The 23,207-nt window shown below is 48.2% G+C and overlaps 1 protein-coding gene across 1 annotated transcript; it reads left to right on the forward strand.

Moving 5' to 3' along the window:
- The first annotated feature begins 467 nt into the window (after positions 1-467).
- On the forward strand, positions 468-19,812 carry LOC146178969 (membrane metallo-endopeptidase-like 1). The gene is made up of 8 exons (XM_084580087.1): positions 468-698; positions 2,042-2,229; positions 3,745-3,970; positions 5,377-5,550; positions 14,665-14,993; positions 15,507-15,698; positions 18,064-18,298; positions 19,315-19,812. Exons 1-8 carry the CDS (start codon positions 468-470, stop codon positions 19,810-19,812), a joined length of 2,073 nt encoding a protein of 690 aa, XP_084436213.1.
- Positions 19,813-23,207: the final 3,395 nt, after the last annotated feature.

Here is a 23,207-nt window from a genome sequence, read left to right on the forward strand (position 1 = left end):
TACTTTTAAAGGCGGAACATTAGCGTCCTCCAAATGTTGTATACTCACACAGGGATTTTTATGCAAAGCAGATGAGCTCTTTTTAAACAATTTGCCGCCGAAGTGGAGATAAAATGTGCAAGCCGTAAGTCATAATTTACCTTCTGTATCCCCCAACAGACGATGTAGGTACTAAAAAGAATAAAATAAATAAATTACAAGACGCACGGGACGAGCTTTGATGAATATAAGCTCATTAGGGAGCACTCGCCATATACGAGACCGATTAACAAAGAAAATTCGAAACCTTGTCAAACAATTCTTGAATCGTTCCTGCTAGAGCCTGCAAAGAAACTGAAATACAAATTAAAGCTTGCAATTGACACTGAAACGCAGGCTACATCTTCTATACATAATCATTTAGCAAGGCATAAATTTAGCTAAAAAAAACAGTAATTACACTAATACCTTATCCTCCGGTCGCAGACATGGACTTCCAGCTGACGGAGCCGCGGTTGAGCCCTCAGCAGCAAACTCTGCTGGTCCGCACCGGGCTGGTGCTGCTCGCCCTGGCTGTGGTCATGACCACCGTGCTTCTGGTGCTCACCCGCAGCCACCACGGGTTGGCCTTGGCCCACATGGCCACTAGGAACTCGTCCCGTCACCCCGCGCAGCTCTGCAACGCCACCTCGTGCCGCTTGGCCGCAGCACTGCTGAAGGCGAGATGCTTGCTGTTGTTGAGCCTTTTCAGAAGCTGGCGTGGTGTTATTTACTTAGCCGTTTTAGGACAGCTGTATAGACTTTATTTAAAACCGCAATGGCGTAGTAGGGCACAATTATGTGAAACGTTTTTTGTTTTTTTGTTTTGTTTTAAAGGCTTATTTCGAAGCAGCAGCCAGCTCGCAGCACAACGTTGTTGTTGCTGTTGTTTTTATCAAAATTTTCACTTGAGGTGTATATAAAGGCTAACACATGTTGACGCATCTGTCGGTTATAATGCTGTTATTCCGTTCCGTCCTCATTTGTATAGCCAGCTAATTAAAGATCCACGTTGCTTTCAAATTTAGTATTCTGGCGAGTAGAGCTTCCCCTGTAAAGCGTGCTCTGTCAATATAATTGTGAGTATGTGGCAAAACAAACTTCTACTTACGCAGTTCGTTATTTCTCTCATAGCCTGAGTCTCTTTGGGAAGTAAGCCGCACATACCAAGCCAAACCAAACATTTTAGAAGTACGTTGTGCTTTCGCTCTTCCCTACCTGTGAGCAGACATCACGTCGTGTAAGAAATAAAAATGAGACACCGACCATATACTTTGCGAATTCCGGATCTCAGAACTTAGCTACCTCAGCCAAGAGCTTCTCCTCATACGTTAAAGCACTGTCCTTCTTTGTCCGCCACGCCTGCATAGTTGAATGATGACACCGTCGATTAGTGCGCTTCTCTCTGAATCGAGAGAAACATATTACATCGCTAGCCTACTTGCCGCCACGTCCGCCGGCGGAAGTAAGTCGAGCTCATTATGACTATTAGTAGGCACTTGGGCACTTATCCTTGTTCGCGTCCTCCAACTTTATCTCGATGGCAAAAGGCGTTGTGCTTTTATAGCCCTTGCATACGTTCACATACACAATTAACAGTGCTCATATCGTCCCGTGTCAGCCAGCAGCCTGCCACCGATGACGAATGTGTCGCTGGCTCTCGCTCCAGCTCCGATCGGTTCAAGTGTCGCCGCCGCTTGAGTTGCCGTTCTGCTCCGGACTTAGAGAGACCGGTATGGACGTACTGTGGCATGAAGGCTTTCCTAATGTCGTGACAATATGGCCCCTTAGGCGCGCCCTTAGTACGTTCAATGCACTGTCACATCGAGTCCTACAGGAGAAAATATTTAAAAAAGGCAAATAATGCTCCAGTACGTAATACACGTTCAAAAGAGAAACAGCAAGAGCTGAAATCAGCGTACACATTCTGTGTGTTCCGTTTGTTCTCTGTCGTTGAAATATTGTCTACCCGCCCGATGCGCGAATCTTGGTGACTCGTTCTGCCTCCTGTCGTTGATCGCAGGAGACACTCAACGACAGCGGCAGCCCGTGCGACGACTTCTACGCCTTCGTGTGTTCCGGCTGGTTGCGGCGGTCATCCTTCGACAGCACCCACGACACGCAGGCGGCGCTGCTCTCCTGGCGGGCACGCTCGAGGCTTAGGGAAATCGCGCGGCATTCGGTGACGACGGCACCACGCACCGGCACAAGGCGAGCACAGAGCGCATTCTCTCACTCATTCATCCTCGTTCGCTCTTGATGCAAGGAGTCAGAGAGCCGTTTCCTCTTCAAATGAATTGGTGGATAGTTTAGTTAGCGAAGTGCGAGCTAGTAACATTCACAAACGGCCATGAAACCATATGCCAAAAATGTTAGGCTGATTAAACATGTTAATTCAGCCAGGTACTCACATGTTCGCACGTTTACTCCCTAATAATAATGGAGTAATTGCTCACTGCACATCTACCTAAGCGCAGCCATACGGCTACTTATTGGCCTCGATATCGAGCAGAGTCGCCACCTAGTGACATAGCGGCGAACCCTACCCAGTGTGGATTGTGGATGCGTGTTCGCGTCGCGTGCCACCCCGCAGCGATTTACGTGCACGCGTGCGGTGTGTATAAGAATGCTTTTTGTTTGTTTCGTGGTTCCTGTGCGCTTTTGCTTACGTATCTGCCTCGTGCAAAAGAAATATGAACAGACTATTACCCCACACCCCATTAAAAAAATACTTTTCCATATCGAACATGTCGCACTGGAAAGGACATATCATTTACTAGACGATGACTCGACCAGCGTAATATTACGTCTTTCTTGCTCGCCCGTCTCTGCTCGACTCCCCTGTGTCTTCTCCCGCACTTCGGAGGCGGCCGCGTCGTCCCTCTCACCAGAAGCATTTCATGCTTCACAGTTTAGCAAGTTAACATGTAACTAGAAGAATTTATTGTAATTGAAAATAATTGCAAATTAATGCAACAAAAAGCAAGTAATCAATATATGATCATCATCTAGCATATATTTCGCTCAGTTAGGAGGGAAAACTTCATGTCTCGTCCGTGTGGCCATCGAAGTCTGTCGGTCTGTTTCATCTCGTGCCAGCGCTTAATGGGAATCGATTTTAATCATTTTCGGAGCATTTTCGGTTCAGACCGTATCAGTCGAGAGTACGTAGAGAGGGTATTTTGAGTGATGATAACCCAAAATATCAAATGCCGAAAGTCACCAGTATAACTTACGTTAAACACAGACATGGTGCAATTATGTAGCGCACTGTTTGTACATCTTTCTTAGACACCACTGAGCCGCTGGACTACTCGGCCGCTCTGACGAGCCGAAAGTTCAAGCGCTCTGCTCGTTTTTTGTTTTGTTTTTTCACTTGTATAAATTCAGCTTTTACAGTTTCCTCGACTGCTGGCTTACAAGGAGGGTGGGTACAAACTGAGTAAGGGAATAGAAATAGCCTGAATTGGGGGGTAGACACCCAAGAAATGTTCCATGGAGCAGCGTAGGACAAAACAATAAAGAATAGTTGGGGCAGCGCGTCTCGTCCGCCTATCTACTCGGTCTTCCCTCCTCTTCTCACCTTATACCAAAGTATACACTGCTCTCACGGCCTGTCATTTGGGTAATGTATATAAACTCACACGGAGAGTCCACCTTCAATAGTCCTGTCATCAGAATGTTGCAAGTGGTGACGTTGTCACAGTAGCTCGTCCCATTGTGCAGGACTACGGCGTCACAGAGGCAGGAACTCCTGGTCACTGGTGACCACCGACCCACGCCAAGCTCTACGAAGGCGGCCGCGTTATACAACGATTGCCTGGAAGCCTCTATGATGCATCGCACCGATGCCCTGGCTGTCTTCCTCAAGGACGTGGGCTTGGGATTCTCCAACCACGTCCAGAAGCCCGTCGAGCTAGCCATCAAGATCGACCTCTACTACAACCTAAAGGCAAGTCTCTTATGGCTGGATTGCCTTTTCATTGTTTCACCGGCACTTTTTACCAATATTTCGCTGCTAGTTGACTTTTTGAGAAATCATTCGGATGGCTCATTTACTTCAGCATGAAACAAAAAATCACTGTACACTGAATTGTCAGTCATTGCTACAATGACATTCTCAGAAGCGAGTCAGAACCGTCTCTTGTAGGTGCTTGCAGCGAATTCATTAATCACCTGAGACACGAAAGTGCGTAGGTAATGTCGCAGTCTATTTGAGTATTTCATTGATACCCGTCAATAATCGACGAAGTCGTTTATTACATCTTTAGATGGCGGTATTGGCGCTATGGCGACCACTGCAAGCCGCTCTGTGCACCCCTTGGCGCTGGGCCATCAACAGCAAAGATGAGAACGTAAGCAGGAAAGCTCAGAGTAAAAAAATTCGGGACACTTTAGCTCCATGGGTATGAGCTATACTTTCATGACTCCCCTCCGTGGGGCCTTTTATGGATCCTCATTCGCTTAAATCCAATCTGCTAATCGCTTAATCATTAACCACTTAATTTGTGCCTCTGTTTCCCTACATATTCACTGGAATTTCGTAGTAAACTACAATCTTTTATCTGATGTACAGCATCAAAATCGGATCCGGGGAAGCAAGCGACGAGGCATGCCTGATAGCGAAGGAAGAAGAGACGTGCGTAAAGCGGGTTTCAGGCGCAGTTCCTGTTAGTCTCGACGTCAGGCGTGATTGCGGCAGATGGCGCAGTAATGCAGTTTTCCGTCGCCTAAGTTATATAGGCCGCAGCCAAATGAGAGCTTTTTGATTAGACCAGTTGGGAAACTCCGCTTTAAAAAAGTGGCTAGCTCTAGTATGCGCATTTTTCGGGTGCTTATAAATTGTGCTGTCATCTAGAAGCGACTAATAAAAGCTTACCGCTATTTCTGCCGTTACCTTCTGAAAAATCGCTTCTTTTTTTGTTTTCTTCTGAATTATCTTTACAGCCTTTACTTTTTAATTTTATTCGTTATTACTCCTCTTCACATGAATTAATTTCCTTGGTAGTAGTGCATTTGTCAACTTATATGAAAGTTCGCAACTTAGACGCAGTTTCCTTAATGGCCGCAGGCTCCGCCACTATCCATAAACTCTACTTTTGATCAATTAAAACCACCGCTTTCTCACACGTGGGCCCTATGAGAAGCTTCGCAACAGGTAGTGTTGCAGCCGAATTTAATGTCCACCCTTTCGTCTCCAAATAAGATCATCGGCGGCATTCATGCTTCATGCGATTTGTTTTCCGGGTTTTCGGCGAACAAGTGATCCGCGGCGTCGCTTCTCTTTAGTTTTTGACGCGAAAATGATCGACGTTGAACGTTTCAAGAAGGATTTACGCCATCTCCGGCGACCCGCAGACGCTATTCGACTTACGCCGGCATCCGACGTGGCGGCGTCCCGACGGCCGACCACTGCTGTCCATGGGCCGGAGACCGGACCAGGCATCTTGGCGGCGCGAGAGAGACCGCATGCGCCACCATGAGGCCTACATGGAGTTCGTCCAGAGATACGTCGTCGCCGTCGTGGCACACGTGAGTGGTAGTCTGTAGGGCCACTAAACAGACTCAAGGAAACAAAATGTAAAAGTAGCCAGTGGCGGCAGACACTTGGGCTGGAACATGGGATTGGGGAATCTGCTGGAGATTCGGTGGCCGCGACTCGTGCGGGAGAACGTTATTTTGAGACAAATGAGAAACTAATTTGTCTCAAAATAAAATTCAGTGGACATAAGTAGGTTGATAATACAACTTTCCTCGAATGTAAAGTAGAAGTTATTCGGTGTAAACAACCTACATTGGCATGCTAAGCCCGTTATAGACACGAATACCATAGCAGTCACGTGAACAAATCCACTGCGGCCGCCATTCAAGTAATCGCAGGGGCAATGAAGTAAATAGCGCAGGGACAGTGATCTTGATCCCTCTCTTCTTCAGCAGATTCCCCAATCCCATGTTACCACCCAAGTGTCTGCCGCCACCGGCTACTTTTACTTCGGGAACGCGCCAACAGTCAAGAAACTCAAATTGGCGGTTCACCAAACAGTCAGACTAATACAAATAATTACTCAGAAAACGAGGCATGAAGCAAAACGAACTCTAATTTAAACTCATAGACGCCTTAATTATAAGCAGGATTACGTACTTCCTTCCGTACTTAAAACTCCGAAGAAACGAAGTGGAGAGAGGCGACGCCATTATTAGAATGGCTTATAAAACAGCCATGGGCCTGGTTCGCTCGACTCCCAATTAACGAAGAGCTACTCAAACGCGGGGTCCACAATGCCTACGCGGAACTCAAAGAAGCACAACGAACTGCCAAAACAAGGCGCCTGCCTTGTTTGTGTTGTATTCTCCTACGACGGTAGAAGAATACTTGAGAAACTAGGAATTGGGGGCGAACCTCTGTTAGACTTCCCTCAAGCTATCCGGCGCGACCTCCGAAAGAGGATAATCATCAAACCTCTTCCTCGAAGCATGAAGCTCCAGGCACATCATGGCCGAAGAGAAGCACGAGCTAAGAGCCTGCACAAGCGTCGACACCGCAGACGAAGCGCGCGGAAGACCTTAATAAATATTCATTATGTGGAGAGACAAACCCCAGCGTTAACTCACTGTTGATGGCGGAGATGGTTTCAACATCTACACCGCTAGTCGCGGTGGAGACCGCCATCGCCTCGACCATAGGTAGGTCACCGCCGCTTGCGGCGGGGGCTTGCCTGTTACCGAATGTTTATCTGTTGTAGGCCGTCATTGCACCCGCCACCGTATCGGTGGTGGACGACGGCTGTTGTTGCGGCGCGCGTCTTTCTCTCCTTCTTCCTTTTCTTTCTTCTCTATTTTCTCTTTTGTCTGCACGAGGCAGCGGAGGTGGCTCAGCTACAGAGCCAGTAGCAGGCCCGTGCATTTTCGTTTCCTTCTTGCTACAGCCACAACAACAATATCACCTTTACTAATGCAACTACCACAGTAAGTGACTCTACTTTGGCGATCAGTAACTTGGCTAGAGTCAGGGTTTCCAATTTCGCCAGAAAAATACTCGCTGAAATAAGAGAATCTTCTCTCTTAGAGATATCGAACTAATTAATATAGACCGCAGCTCATGCAGTGAATCCGGGTAATGAGGCTGCCCACCAATACGCCCGAGAATTAGCCGGCCGGAACCAGGAATCAGGAACCGGAGCCCTTAGATGAGCCAGTAATATACCACGAACTTACTGCACATTACATCACACCATAAAACACTAACCAGACAACAGCAAGTCATATGGTGATAGCTAAAGACGGGCTCCCTCCCCAACCCAAACTACATATCAAAATTCATAAATAAGGATATAAATTTCTTCTACCGACTTTGTAGCGAGAAAGACAACTTCGATCATATGAACTGGGAGTGAAGAGCCCATAAGCCTCCCTCAGAACAATTGTCTGATCCCTCTAAAGAAGCTTTTAATAAGTTAATGTCCAACGATGATCCTGACATTCAGTTCAAGGCCGTCGAATGGGCCGGCGTCGCCAAAGGTCTCCACGGCCTGCGGCACGCTAGCTAGCTGCCCTCTATTCGCCCACGCTTATTAGCAATAATTTTATCAGCCTGTCTTTCCTTTCTTCCTACAATCGCAACAAAGACAGCGCCAGGCCAATACTGCAGCATGGAGCCCGAGGAGAGGAACGCAAATGAAGCCATCACGTACACACTAGGTTTAACTAACTAAACCACCAGCAATGTATTTTTCTGCACTGTTTAGCTTGGTATAAGGGTGATCAGAATAAAATTTTACACAAATAGAGCAACTACGCCGATTTATTTCGGCAAATAATTTTTCGTTTCAAGCGGATTCAAATAACCTTGCCTAGCTTTGCGCGTTTGCTTGAAAGTCATTGGCGTATGCAATTTACCTATTGAACTGTTACAGAAATATAAATCCGCTTTCAACGATGACTTCTATCCAAGCTAAAGTGTGCAGAAAAATACATCGCTGGTGGTTTAGTTATTGGCGTATGCATTATAGCTATGTAGGGGAAGTTGTTTAAGGTTGGCAGTTCCTGGCCCTACGGGGCTGGAACGGTAGGTCAACGACGCTTGCCGCAGGGACTAGCCAGCCACTGATTTTTATCGGGTGTAGGCCGTCATTGCACCCGCCACCGCCTCGGTGGTGGTGGACGACGGCTGTTGTTGCGGCATGCGTCTTTCTCTTCCTCTTCTTTTTTCTTTCTTGTCTATTTTTCTCTTCTGTCCGCACGAGGCAGCGAAGGTGGCTCAGCTGCAGAGCCAGTAGTAGGCCCGTGGATTTTCTTTTCTTTCTTCCTGCAGCCACAACAACATAGCTATGTAGTTACGTTTGGAGTTGATCTTTGTAAGCTTGTGCTCCGATTTGGATCATTTCAGGGTTCATTGCCAGGCGAGGTCCTCTTTGTGGACGCGGTCCGCGTACTTGGAGTGCTATTTGAACCAAGCGGAGTACCGGCTCGCACATGGGACGAAGCAGTTTCACGCACGACTCGAATGCTCGCTGACGCCGCGCCCTTCGAGCTGTAGCTCAACTCCAGGGTCGCGTTAGTTAAATCTCGGGCGTGCGCATTCACATTTTATGTGGCGCGAGTGGCCGTCTTGCCGCGCCGTACGGCTGGCCGTCTCGCGTCTTTGATAGCCGCTTTCGTGTGGGATGGTGGGACGGCTCTCGTCGCGCGCCACCTCCTGCACTTACCTACTAGCAGAGGAGGGCTCGGGCTGCCTTGCATCAACACAGTGGCTCGAGTCCTCATGGCTAGATTAGTTACGAACCTGCTAGATAGTGATTGGTATCCGGGGCGATCGCTCTTACTCTACTGGATGAGCACAGCCAGTCGAGTGTTCACAGGGGATCGACATAGTGGCCCACAGGCTGAAAGGCCACACCCGTTCTATATCGCGTCGCAGCTGGTTTCAGGCAGACCCTAAACGCCGACCTACCCGAGCCTACCTACATTACCCGAGGTGGACATAGATGCGGTTCCACCGACGGTAGTTAGTGAGATAGTCGCCAGCTTGCGACTTAGCCTGGACGATCAGCGGCGCACCTCAAATAATAGATGGAGGCCTTCGGCAGCCAGCCGCCTGCCCCCCGAGGTCAGAGACGTTGAGTGGCGGCGGCGCTGGGGAGTTATGCCCACGCGTCAGCGCCTAGCTTCATGGGGCGTCGTGCCTAGCGACAGCTGTCCCAACTGCGGCGCGGCGGAAACAATATACTATGTTGTGTTTGCTCAGTGGCGCGAGTCATGTGGCGCCTCGTGAGACGTATGTTTTCTGTACACTACGAGCCAGGCGTTCGTCGCCCGCGTGGAGTTCGCGCCTGGTTGTCTGTTGTGTCATGTTTATTTTGTGGCGTCGCTGCTGCCTGACGGTTGGTTGGGGGTATTTGGGTTATTCTTGGGAGGGGGGGGGGGGATACCGGACACGGGTTATGCCGGCCTTAATTCGCGGCGGCACTCTTGGTGTCCGGGGGAAGGGGAGATGGGATGTTGGGAGGGGGAGGGGGGTCATCATCGTCGTCGTGGAGTCGCTCTCGTCGTCCTTGTCATCGGCTCCGTCGCCAGCGCTGTGGCCAGCAGGTCAGAAGGCCCGGTGGAGGGCTAGAGTCTTGCAGCCAGGCCGGACTCCTCCAGGAAGGCCAGCAGGAGCCGGTGGGCTGCCAGGGGGCTCCTGGCCGGGAAGAGCAGGTGCTTCTCGGTGGCAGCAGGAAGTCCGAGAGCCCGGTAGCCTGCCTCCATCTTGCGACGGTGGTGGGCGTGTGCCGGGCACACACAGAGGAGGTGCCCCAGCGTTCCTGCATCACCGCAGGAGGGGCATGCTGGGGTGGGGGCCCGGCCACGGACATACATCTCCGTGGGCGTCCAGGAACCACCGGTGCGGAGGCGTAGGAGGAGAGCTCGTTCCCTGCGGGCGAGCTTGTCGGACAGGCGGTGGAAAGTCCTCCCCTCGGCGATCCGCCGATCGGGGTGCAGGGCCCTCACGGCCTTCTTGAGGGGGAGCCTGGAAAAGTCAAAGGCAGATACATGATTAGTCATACTTACCTGGTCGGAGTGGGCCGCTTTGGCAAGTGCGTCGGCCTCATCGTTGCCCTGGATGCCCGCATGGCCCGGGATCCAGTGCAGTAAGATGACGAAGCCGGCATCCTCCAGGGCCTGGAGTCGCGCTCGTAGGTAGCAAGCCGATAGCTGGAAGCAGGACGGCTTGCGCAGGAGCTGCAGTGCCGACCTCGAGTCGCACAGGATGGTGTAGAAGTCTGGGGGCTGACCAGTCTCCAGGAAGTCCGCTGCCAGATGGAGGCCTGCCAGCTCGGCTGCAGTAGAGCTACCTGGAAAGGAAAGCCTGCAAGAGCTGGACACCCCCACCTGTGGGGCCGTCATAGCCGCTGCAGCCTGGCCCGTGGAAGGCAGGACCGAGCCGTCGGTGAAGAGGAGGGTGCTCCCTTTGCACTCTTCAATCAGGGCTGCGGCAGCCTGGCCCAGGGCAGCAACTGGGGAGCGGCGCTTGCTGACCCCCTCCAGGTCAAGGATGACCTGTAAAGGAGGACGTGTTGGTGGAGGAGGGAGGATGAAATACCCTGGGACATCTCCGATGAAGTCCTTGTATACAGCCGTCAGTTGCCCCATCCGTGAATGGGGGGCGCTGCACAGCCGTGCCAGGAGGGAAGCTCCGTCAGGGGCATGGTGAAGGCGGTCCACGTGAGTGAGGCCTCTCTGGAGGAGCTGCAGGGTCAGGGGGTAGACACCGGCTTCCGCCAGTGTTGCCGCAATCCTAGAGCACTGCGTTGCTCCCAGCAGGCGTCGGATCCATTTCCTGCGTGCTCCGTCCAGGATGTTCAGGCAACCGGCACGCGCAATGTCTCCAGCGCTTCGAAATCTCCGTCTCTTCATCTGGAAGCACCAGTCCGAGCGTCTGGAAACAGATGAAGAGGCGCGGTTCCTGCAGCGCTGGCATACACGTTTCTTTGTTGCTCGTCCGGATGGTCTCGCCATGCCGGCACTGCTTTACTCAGTGTTATAAAGTGTCGTGTGGTGTTTCTTCTGAACATCCCCCCTCCCTTCCTCCCCCCCCCCTTTTTTGGGGGGAGGGGGGATGCTGAAGTCTTAACGCGTACAAGTTGTGTGCTTTCTAGCTTGGCATTAGTGCAATGGTCGTTGTGCAGGACGGACCTGCATCTTGTATATCATTGTTTGATATAGTGTTGGACAGAGTGTATAGTATATAGTGTGTATATTAGCATGTATGCGAGTATATCAGTATATATATGTATATGAGTTGTAATAAACTTCTCTTCGGTGTAAAACAACTTAACTTCGTAAAATTCTTTCCTCGATAGTGGAGCCAAGCCACCCTCGTTCAGTGTCGGCCGCATTGTTTTAATTCTGAAGTAGGGCATGACGCCGTCGAGTCCCTCCCTCATCGTGGCGACCGATTATTCTCCTTAACACCGACTATAAACCCGTAGTCACATTGCTCTTCCGTAGGGTGCGAATCTACCTGAAGGATTTGATTAGCCCGTACTAGTCTTGCACGGTACCTGGACGGTCGGAGTTCGCTTCGCTGACACTGACGAGAGACGTCTTCGAATACGCCTGTTCCAAACGGATAACTAGAGCTTTCGTTTCCTTGGACAGGCGAAGGCCTTAGACTGCGTAGAACATGGTTACTTGTTCGCCGTGCTCCGCTCATTTGGTTTTCCTGACGAATTCATTCAGCTCCTACGCGGCCTTTACACAGACCTTAGCAGTGAACTAGTACTGAATGGCCAAATTACTGGCAGCTTTCGGTTTACGCAGGGAGTGCGCGGGGAGTGCCCGCTCTCGCCGGTACTCTTCATACTTTCGCTCCATGATGATGATAAGCTCTTTATTTGTTCCCAAAGAAGGGCAACCAGCCGAAAGATTGGTTGCACTGCTTAGAGAAGGTCAGCAGGGATCCCTTGGGACTCTGCGGCCTCCAATGCGCGCAAAATTAGCTGGCGCTGTTGGGCGAGCTCGGTGGTACGCAGGAGGGACTTCCACGCATCCACTGTAGCTGTATTGTCTGCGTTGTGTCGTGTACATGTCCACAACATGTGAATGAATGTGGCCGATTGTGAGCAGTGTTTGCAACTAGGTGCAATACTCCTGCGTACGGTCGCAGCAGACAGGCGTATCCGAGGTTTTCCATCAGTAGGACAGGAGACTGTCGTTGTATCTGTAACGGACACATAACTCTAGTTACTCAGACCAATCATCTTCTGCAATCCATTTACGCTCATTCCTTTGATAACATTTATGAATGCAAAGGTAACTCCAAAGTGCGAAATCTTAACAACCCCCCGCTCCGTATTACCGCCTAAAATAATAAATATTCTTCCAAGCAACCTTACACACCGAGAGAATGGTATGAACTGACAGATACCGTGCCCAAATTACATTAAATATTCGTAAACTTACTGTTACTGCATTCGTAGCCTCTTCGTTTGCATATGTTTGTCTGATACGTTCCAAATGATCTCAAAGCGCTTCTTATAATTAAACCACAGTTTGCCATCCCGGAGGGTCCTCCACGCAATAGCCACCTTTAGAGCCTATAAGTTGTTTTATACGTTAACGGTATCAGTAAAGACCTTCTGTACGATGTTCAAGTCGGATGCCATATGTTTGCATACTCGGCGCCACTCTGAGATGCCTCGACGAGCAGATTGAAAACAACTGCTCGAGTTGCAACAATCATCGATTCCTATTATAGCTTTGTTCTAGGAGAGCGAGTCACCATTTTTAGTGCACCTTACCTCACTTTTTTGTTCTTAGCAGCTTATGACAAGTATTATTATTGTAATCATAACTGTACGGTTTTTGTTTCCTTTATCCCATATAGAGGGAGGCTAGCGCTCTATTTGAAACTGTCTCGCTTTGAAAGCGCAACTTTTAGCGCCCTTTCCTGGCTTGAGTACCATCGGCGTAACTGGTGGGCAGCTATAGGGTAGCCCAAGGGGCCACCCTATCAAAGTTGGCACAGGCCAACGTTGGCCGCAGGATTCTGATTGGCATTCCTCAACCCGCTATTTTCATTCATAGCACAGACATCTCGGCAGTGTGGTAAATGACTACGTTAAGAGTTACCCCTTAATGGTATTGAGACCTACACTTGGACTTTTTCAAAAAGGGGTCGTGGACGCTACCATACTGCATACTGGACTGTGCTCGTAGCATAGGGAAAGATGAGGATTATCTCCCTCAAACCCGCCGCACAGCCCAGTAAAGTCGGTTTCGCCGAGGCTTGTGAAAAGTCCCATAATGTGCATGGGATGGAGTACTCTGAGTGGCTATCCTATTGTAAGCTATTGCAAGTATGGCGAACGATATTGCTGTGCCCGATGGAGAGTGAGGTGGGCAGCGGCGAAAGTGGGCAAGGTGGAAGTGTAAGGTGGAAAGCTCGGGAGAAGAGAAAGCGGTGGGCGATGCTCGAGCACGCTTGCGTGCGTGAAAAAATTGGCAGGGCACACGGATTGCAAGCATGGACGTAGTATAAATTTATACCCGAGTACCTAGCCGCCACCTCGGCAGCTGTAAGAGGGTTTGGTTTGGTTTTGCGGTTTAACGTCCCAAAGCGACTCACAACGTGAAAGACGCCGTAGTGGAGGGATCAGGAAATGTCAACCACCTGGGATTGTTTAACGTGCACTGACATCGCACAGCACACTGGCACCTAACTTTTCGCCTCCATCGAAAAGCGGCCGCCAAGGCCGGGATTCGATCCCGCACACTTGGACACAGTACTCGAGCGCCCTAACCACTGCACCACCCCGGCGATGAAAGCTTTCAGATAGGAAGGTAGCATGGGGACTGAGTCAGTCGTGTAACCCCTACGCAACGCCGGCACATCAGGACGGCTAGGTAAAGCAGTGATCTTGTTATATCTATGTCCAGTAGTCTTTCGCACAAAGTTGCAGCTTACGGGTGTGTGTGCTGTGAATCTTTGAGATATGACAATATTTAGAGAGTAGCGATACAGCGAGCAGCAGAGTGAATGAACGTGAGACGTAAATCGGAAAAAAGAGTCTCGGGTGGGACCCATTAGCACGGTCACATCATGTTCTTAAAATCAAGGCTAAACGAATGCGCAAATGAGTTGGGAAGCAGAGAAACGCCTCCACGTCACTCACGCGGCGCTCAAAAGCAAGGTCGTAAAAATACGGCGGCGGCAGGAGTCGTTAAAGTGGCTCCTTTATGACAATCAAGAACTGGGAAAGCATCGAGTGTGAGCTGAAGGATAGGGGATAATATAGAGTAGGATCGAACTGCGTATGTATAAAAAGATGTCACTGAAATGTTTTACTTCACCCCATATTGCACAAATAAAATACCTCGACAACTGCGGTCATATATCGTATTACCCGGCAACCAAGTCGTAAAATATTACTTGTGTCTACCAACCTCTCAACGTTATAAAGTGTAAACTGAATAACGTTTCAATATGCACTAGTTAATTAGCGTCGTGTTGCATCGTTGCTCATTTCGAACGATGCACACAATTTGAGAACACTAATTTCATGTACAATTTAGCGTTATTTTATGTCGAAGATTGCAAACCAGCAACGACAAAAGACCATGGAAATTAAACTCGGCTCTTCTTGCACCTCGCTGTCGCCGCAGGAGAACGTAACCGACGAGGTCGCCCACGACGTCGACTTCACCGTGCATCGCATCATGATCACCGAAGACTCAGTTCTAGCGGTGTCCGCGGTCATCCCCGACGAAGACCCCGACCGATATCATGCCATCGTTCCGCTGATTGCGCACAGCGGAACCTCGATGTCGTCCCCGCTGACGCTGAATAACCTGAGTGAGGCAGCGGTGGGTCACCCGGCCATGCTGGCCTACCAGGACTTTTTAATCATTGAGATAGAAGCCTCGGACCTGGCCGCCTACATCACCTGGGAGCTGGTGCGATACCTCGGACCACTCACGGACCAAAGGGGAGTGTTTCGCGCGTCTGTTCTGAAGGCGCAGGTGGTCATTGTAACGCACTTTGAAGCTTGTTATCGACGACGCTAACAGCACTGGAAGCGCCCTGTCCAAAACTAACAGATACCTGGACCCGAACTTCCAAACGATAACCGAAATGATGCAAAGCTGCAGTGCAGAGAATGTAAGAACTGAAGTCGGCAATTCTGGACTAACTGGAACATATAAATCATAGTACTTACTGCATACGGCTACGAAGCAGGCTCAACGGTAGGCAGAGAATGCACAGAAAACAGTGTTTCTGTGACGTTGTGTAGAACAGTAGCCAATATCAGGTTCAGGAAAGAGATAAAAGTTTACGTAGATAAGGGGGTGGCAGCAAGCATGGGTCAGGCCTAATTAAAGAAACACAGAACCGTATTTGTCCCACACATGGGCTTATGATAATGACGGACAGCGCAGATGCTGCTCCTTTCTGTCCACCGCAGTTGTAACACCGAAGTAATTCGTGTTTCGCTTACAAATTGCAGGCTTTCGTACGGCACCTCTGAGGCGAGCTGTTTCGAGGCCGTGTATCGACTGATGCCGTACCCCAGCGTGCTGCCGTACATGGAGGAACTGGATTCTTACAGCGGCTGGGAGGAGGCTGAGCTCATCTTCAGGGACGTCTCCGAAGCTATGGTCAGCTTCATGAAGAAGCAAGGGATCAGACTCCAGACCATGTGAGTGCGTTTACGCTGGCCGAAGGTCGTCAATATGTGCGCAGGATTTTCATACTGTTCTCATTCCAATAGGTCCTTCGCGTGAAATGATATGTAAAAAATTAGTGTCTGGTAAACTACTGAGCGCAGGCTTTTGTTCTTGATAAAAAGGGAACTGCCTGTCTTAGAACCTGTTAGCGCACAGCGACTACAATCTGTGGTAGGCAAAGTGTGCTCTCTGATGAAACATGAAAAACAAGCATGAAAAAGTGATAACAGCTCAATTGATTAATTAAGTTCATATCAGTTCATGACAGTTCATATCAGTTGATAAATTAAGCGTTTGGGCATGATGTGAATGTTTGTGAATATGGCAGTTTAAAAATAGAGCAGTTTGTGCTTTGTAAGCATTCGGATTTATGTCGAACTGCACAGGTGATGGAATTATATACCTCACGCCTTGGAGAGACAAAACCACAGTGAAATTTCCGCCATAGAAACTTGAAAAGAAAACTGTCCAAATCCTTCTAAAAATTAAAACACCTTTGTTTGCTCATACGGCACCTGTTTATTGACGATGGGGCTTCTGATAATCACGCATTAACAAAAATATAGAAAAAAAAGCTGCAATGATTTTTTTAGTTTTCTGCACTATGTGTATTGAGAGGCCTTAGAGGTGCAATACGTGTATTGAGTGTCTGCTATTATCTGATCTGCTGACCATCCAGGTTAGCTCAGTTGGTAGAGCGACTGCCCCGGAAAGGGGTTCGATCCCCGGATCAGGACGAGTTTTTCTTTAATTACGAAGTTTCTGAGAAAGCTGTGTAGCTTTCCTTTGCAGCCGTATGGCTGCGCTTGGGTGGATGCCAATGAGTAATTACTCCCTTTTTACAAATCTACTCCACCTTGGGGTATTCCCCTAAATACTTTATCAACACTATTAGAGAGGGTTAAAAAATGCATACAGAATTTCTTACGCTAATATATCTCATACATGATTCCAGGATTTTAATAAAATCCGTGAAATATTAAAAAAACGACTTTATTGCACTTTTGCGCTGCCGTACTGTCATCATTATCATCAGAAGCAGTAGCAGCCGGACTATACCCACTGCAGTGCGAAGGCCTCTCCCATATTCCTCCAATTAACCCGGTCCTGTGCTAGCTGCATCCACTTGACCACAGCGAACTTCTTAACATCATTCACCCACTTAAATTTTTGCTGCCCCCTGCTGCCCTTTCCTTCCTTTGGAATCCGATTTGTTAGCCTTGGCGACCGCCGGTTATCCTCTCCTACTGTACTGTAGTGCAGTGTAATGTACTGCAGTACAGTGCTGCAAAAAGCGTTATGAATAAACGAATCGTCCGCGGTCGCGGGCTATTTTTCTTTTTCATAATTTGCGGGAGTGCTTTAAATGTAAAAAAAAAAGGGCCACGTGGGCGGTACAGGTAGGAAAATGGGGATTCATTGTTTCTTAACCTGTACCGTTCACCTAATGAAACACATTGCGTCCTAGAAAGAATATTTTTTTTTAATGCGTAATTATTCTTTGTTAATTATTCATGGAAGCGGGTTATAAGAATGCCTTAAACCCTTGGCTGTAGTTATGAAAAACAAAATAGACAAAAACGCAATTATAGCAGTAATAAGTCGTTATAATGGGGCCGTCAACAACGTGGCTGAATCACCATTTAGGACAGATGAATTTTAATTTTTACTTTCGGAACATAGATCATTTACTGGCATTTTGATTTTTCTTCTTTTGACGTCCAGCATTCGATCTCAACCTCACAATATGAGTTTTACGCGAGGTTTAGTTACGTCGTTAGTACTATGCGGAAAATTGAGGTTGCCTCAGGATACATCAACTCCTGAGGTTGTAATTGAGTGAGGTCATAAAATTTTATTTGGGGTGAGGTCGATGTTTTTGAGGTGAAGTGCCAACCTATGACTACTACTATTACTTCTATCACTAATAATATGATGTCCGAGGCTACTTAACAGCTTGCATACGCAGATTAGCATCAACGACAAAAGACGTCGACGTACGTATTACGGTTGAGGTGTAAGTACGCTCCCATCGTTCGCTTAAGGGACACATAGTGCAATTTTGTTATTTTTGTTTTGAATAAAATTCGATACTTGCACTTATTGTGGTTGTCTTGGTGATTTTTTTTAACAGTCGAAGTTAATAAAAAAGGGAAAAAGTGGCAATTGCATCTTCACAGCTCGCTTGGGAAAACTGGCTATGGGAGTGACAATTTTATTTCGTTTGCTCAGACTTTCCACCTTTTAAAAGCTCCATTTTTAGTCTAAAGTACAACTTATCAATGGACTACGCTGATGAACCGACTTCGGCAAACTTCTACATGTTCGCCGATGCAGCGGGTCCAGCTTTCGGCTGCGCCTTCCCACGGCCAGTCAGTTGGACAGCTTCTACGAGGAGCTAGAGGTGGACGACGATCACGCCACCGCCGAGGAGAGGGGCGAGAAGCGGCCCTTCTTGCATGCGTACCTGGCCTCGCTGTCCCAGATACGCAGCAAGGAGCTCTTCAGCATTGACCACGCCGATGCCAACGCCTTCTACCCTGTACCGCCACCGCAAGGCCGGCAAGTGCAGGCGAGTTCTGTGTTTTGCACGATAGAACTCGTGGATAAAATTTGGGGCGGGCACTTAAGCTCTGCCTTTAAGGGTATGATGCGATAGCATAGTCTATCGGTAATCGCTACGTTAACGCTTTCGCGTTAAATGTTAAGCTGCAGAAGCAAAAACTTGTCTGTAGCTACTACAGAAAAACATTTCAACCGATCGACCACTCCAGACACTGCCGTGTTTGAAACTATCTTCGTCTGCTACGCCTTTCTGATTGTCGTATTTCTTTCCTTCCGAGCTCACCCGGATACCATACAAAGGCATTTCTTCTACTTATACGCCTGTGCACGTAATTATTTCTTTGGGAGTTTTAAATTTGTCACACGTTTTGAATTTAGGAAACAAGTAAAACTTGCGGACTGAATCAAATGCACGCGTTAACAACCACTCCCCTGTCACATGCAGCTGTTACGACCGAAGCCCACGCGATTAAAATTAATAACGCTGAACATGTTAATGGCGATGGTTTCCATCACAGTGTAGACTTAGAGCACCGACGCCGCTTTCTCCAGGCGTAACTATCATTGTAAACAAAATCGACATAAACACCTCACTGCCTACACTTCTCAGAAATGTTTATCTCCGAGAATATAGTAAACGCATTCTTCTCCATATAAGGAATCTTGCCATAACCTGACCTTATTTCGCGGACACCCACGCTTCTTCGTGAACTACCTGCACACGTTTTGGTCTCGGCGGACCACGTATATTAAGGGGAAAGTGCTCAGGAGGTATACCTTTGCAAACTATATCTGCTTTGATTACGACCCATTAGTCTCTAGTACAACAACGCATATTCCCTGAGATTCCAACCTAAAAAAAATACATCAGCCACAGTTGGTCCTTAGCTAATGACAAACTTCGCGAGTATTTTTTGTACAGTGTGTTCGTCTAACTTCCAGTGTAGCCAAGCCTTCTATTCCTAGACCTCTTCAATGCACGGTCATCTTCTAGCCAAACACCTGAACCTTCCACGTGCGCAGGTCACCCAGGACGGAGAGAGCCGCGTTCCCCTTACGTGGCTGCTGCCTCCACGGTTCGGCGCCGACTTGCCCCCTGCTCTAAACTACGGCGGTTTCGGCCTCGAACTGGCTGCTGCTCTGCCACGGGGAGTGCCCCTCGACGCATCGTGGCTCGAATGCCTCGAGCGGCTCGAGCCACGACTGGCGTTGCGTGGGGAAAACGACGCCCCAGCACGGCTGGCACTCGCCGCTGAGGTAGTGCTGGCGTTCGTCGACCGCCACCTCAAGGTGGGCCGTCCGATCTCGCTGCCTGGCTTGGAAGAGATCAGCGAGGAGGCGCTGTTCTTCGTCAGCGCCTGCGCCGGCATGTGTGCCAAAAACGACCCAGCGGCCTCCCACCGCTGTAACCTGGCCGCCAGGAACTCTCCTCTTTTCGCCCAGGCATTCGAGTGCGCTGAAGGGTCGTACATGAATCCCCCACAGCGCTGTTCATACGCAAACCACACTCGACAAGGATAGTAAAAAAAAAAAAAAAAAAAAAAAAAAAAACATTCACTCCACAAATGTCTTCAAGCGACGTACGCTCTCTCCGTGGTCATATAAAGCGTGTAGTTTATGCGTGGTCACGTAGGTATAGGTGAATATTCTATCCCTGCTTTCCATGCACTCTTGGAACAACATCAAGATGAATAACAAGCTATAGGCTACGATGAACAAGACTGCTTTCACATAAGGAAGTGGAGGCACTCGTTAACGATAATGGCATGCAGACATCTAGTCTAGCCGGCAGGCTACTATGGTACTAAAGCGCAGCCAAACGCGGGTAGGAAAATAGAACTTGAGTAAAGCTGCTTCCAAATGTGGTAATAGTTCTCCTCAGCGATCATGTTAAAAATTAATTGAAGCGACCATAACACAACAAAAGCGAGCGACTATAGCACAAGTCAATGTAATCTTAACCGGCATCAGTTCTCTTTCATCCCCTTCCTATTGTACTCTCATTTCGTTAAAATTAGAGGGCACTACAAGAAAAAACTCGGTATTAGCGTATGGTGACATTCACATACCAGCTGGCGAGGACCACCTTCCATGTCAGGTGACGAAATAGTGTGTTCTTTACTTGTAGGCAATAGTGAGAGAAACCGGTAAGCGGCTGCCATGAAAAGACAGCAAAAGAAGACTATGAAATGAGGGTATTGAGCCGAAACCAAACCGAAAACTGGGAGGAGGAAAATACTCATTTATCGGCAAGGAGACTTTTTGCTCCCCAGTCGGTTGAAAAACTTACACCGTTAACGGAAATTTCCGGTTGTCACTGTCCTGGAGTGAATGACGTTCCGCGTGCCTTCTCGCATGCTCGCCCAGTTGACACGTGCAGTTTACTTGAGAAATCTGCCAGGAATTACGGCAGCAATAATTTTTACTCTTCATTTTGCTGCTCGTAAGAGTTGCTTTTTCGATAAAAGTGTTCCTCTATGCAATTACAGCAAGGTGCCCTGTCCATATAAGCCAAGTTATATTTGTCCTATATGCACCTTGTTGTATATTTCAACCTCTCCACACGCCTCGACTGGTTGCTCCTAATCACAGAAATTGCTAACTAATGCTACAATAAACATAAATACATGGCAACACTGTCCTGGATTTCGCATGCCTGATAAAAGTGGGCAAAATTAGCTTCGAGTTAGCGAATATACAGGGAGAAATTGCATTCGCTGTTTTCTCTACGCAGTTAAAATTTTGTAAGGTAAGTGCTTTTTAAAATAGGGAGACAGGGGAAGAAATATTTTACTTGCGGTAAAACCAAGACCTCGATATGGTCTACCGTACAGCGGACAATAGCCAACTGGTCGACATAAGCTACCGCGGTCAGAAAGCGCACCACAGAGGAAGGTGGTTGCTGTAGTGCGAGATAAGGCTACCGTACTTAATTAGAAATTAATTTGCAGTCTAGCGTGAAGCTTTGCAAATGGTGACAATTACGTTCCTTTCACCTGTTCGTATCGCTTTTGTCAGCACCACTTCTACGAGCCTTAAAGTTATAGGGTTCCTCAGCACTGTGCCACATACACCACTTGTTATGTTGGCTTTCCCTCATAAGAACTTCTTCGACGGCAAAGCACGCTTATAAGGGAAGCGTTAGGGCACAGCGAGGGAGGGTGCAAGAATTGTCACCGAGGTCAACTAATTGGAAATATCGTTCAGTAAAAACTGATTCTTTGCACTTTTCTGCCTATGTGAACAGTTATCCAGCAGTAAACGATGTATTTATCGCCGAGAAACATGGAATAATTGCGTCTTTGGCAGTCATTCAAGTGTTTGCCATTCTCCATAAAGATGAGCTGATTCCGTTTTAAAATGATGGTGGCATACCCTTGGTATACGCATCCAAAAATCCCTGTCGACGCATGGACTTAACTTGCGAAATGGGCCCGCCATGGTGAAATCAATTTTGAAGCGAAGACTCTACTATTTTCAAGGTACAACTCCCAAGGCCAAGTTTGGTGCAATTTCACATTCAGCCGTATGCGGAGAGGAGGTGTGCCTGTGATGTAATACCAGGTAACTCTACATGAGAGCCGCAGCTGCTACGCTCACTCAACCTCGCCGCTGTTGTGTCACGTGACTAAGGAGGGGAGTTATAACTCCTTCACCGGCGCTCGCTTCTCCCGTCTCGCCATAAGGCGCGCACCAGGCCGTGCCCGTCGACTCTCTGGCGTAGCGCCAGGCTGCTTCTGACGTTCCCGACTATATAGCTCACTGTGAAAAAGTACTGAGAGAGAAGCGCGCTAAATTGGCAGTCAAAACCAATGAAGAGAAAAATGCTCAGCTAAACGAAGCTACCTATGCCTGACCATACTTAATACCGCTGTCACACGGGCATTTCGAAGGCCCTCGAACCGACTCTCTATCGACTCGAAGTCCTTCGAAAGCTGCCACACGAGCGTTTTCAATGACCATTATTAAGTCGATAGTCTATCGAGTCAACGGAGAAGCTCGGAACTCTATGGTATCGAGATCTCGAAGGCCTCCGAACGCCGTGCAAGGTTGCTAGGGTTGACCCGAGGAGCATCACGCGCACACGTGCACAGAGCGTTTAAGATACAAAAACATGAACAAGTGTTATTATTTTATATCATTAGTTTACGCGGTCAAATATTAATGTCCGTAATAATTTTAAAATATCATCGCTCCTTTTAATGCGTGTTATTTATGTAGTCTCTACCACTGCAACCTGCGCCGCCGAGAAAAGCAAAGACAATGAAATGCACAGCCATGCTGTTGTTAAAAAGAAAGATAAACAGTTATATTTTATTTTGCATTTACAGAGAGATTTTAGTTATTTAAGCAAAACCGAAAGCATCGATAATGGCGCCATATAAGTTTGGCTCCAAACACCAGAACTATTTCAACAGCCTTCGAGTTTTGCCGTGTACCAGCGGCACAGCTCCTTCGAGTTCTATCGCAATTAAAAATCGCGAAGGATATCGACTCAATCGCCTTTGAAAACGACAGTGTTACAGGGGTATAAAAGAGCTTTAGCTCGTACAACTATGTTTAACTATGATAAGCAGCTGCAAATTTTGTTTTCTAGTTTTTACTTGCAATATCCTTTTTTCTGTGAGAGTAGGCTATTTGATCAGGACGGTGTACCATATCTAGGAGGTCTATTTTCGTTTGCTCTTCACGGTCCTTTCAGAAGGACGCTGAAGAAACAATGAAAGACTGCTTAGCTCTGCTATGCCTGACTATACGTAGCGAAAAGCAGTGACTACCTCGGTATCAGAAGAAATTTTTTTCTCCAGTCTTCTGCGCCGTTCGCCAGCAGCTAAACTCTCCTTGGCTTCCGGCCGAGCGCGTCTAAGTTCACCGGCGTTCTATAATTCGTTTACAGGAAAGGAAAGGCGCAGCAT

The sequence above is a fragment of the Amblyomma maculatum genome, chromosome 9 (assembly GCF_055883805.1).
Source record: "Amblyomma maculatum isolate TAMU_Amacu chromosome 9, ASM5588380v1, whole genome shotgun sequence".
Taxonomy (NCBI): Eukaryota; Metazoa; Arthropoda; class Arachnida; order Ixodida; family Ixodidae; genus Amblyomma; species Amblyomma maculatum.

Excerpts from the sequence above, each read along its gene's own strand:
- LOC146178969 (XM_084580087.1), top strand. The coding sequence starts at position 468 with ATGGACTTCCAGCTGACGGAGCCGCGGTTGAGCCCTCAGCAGCAAACT. Across the intron at positions 699-2,041 it reads TGGCCGCAGCACTGCTGAAG|GAGACACTCAACGACAGCGG; the intron begins GCGAGATGCTTG and ends CGTTGATCGCAG. Across the intron at positions 2,230-3,744 it reads GCACCACGCACCGGCACAAG|GACTACGGCGTCACAGAGGC; the intron begins GCGAGCACAGAG and ends CCCATTGTGCAG.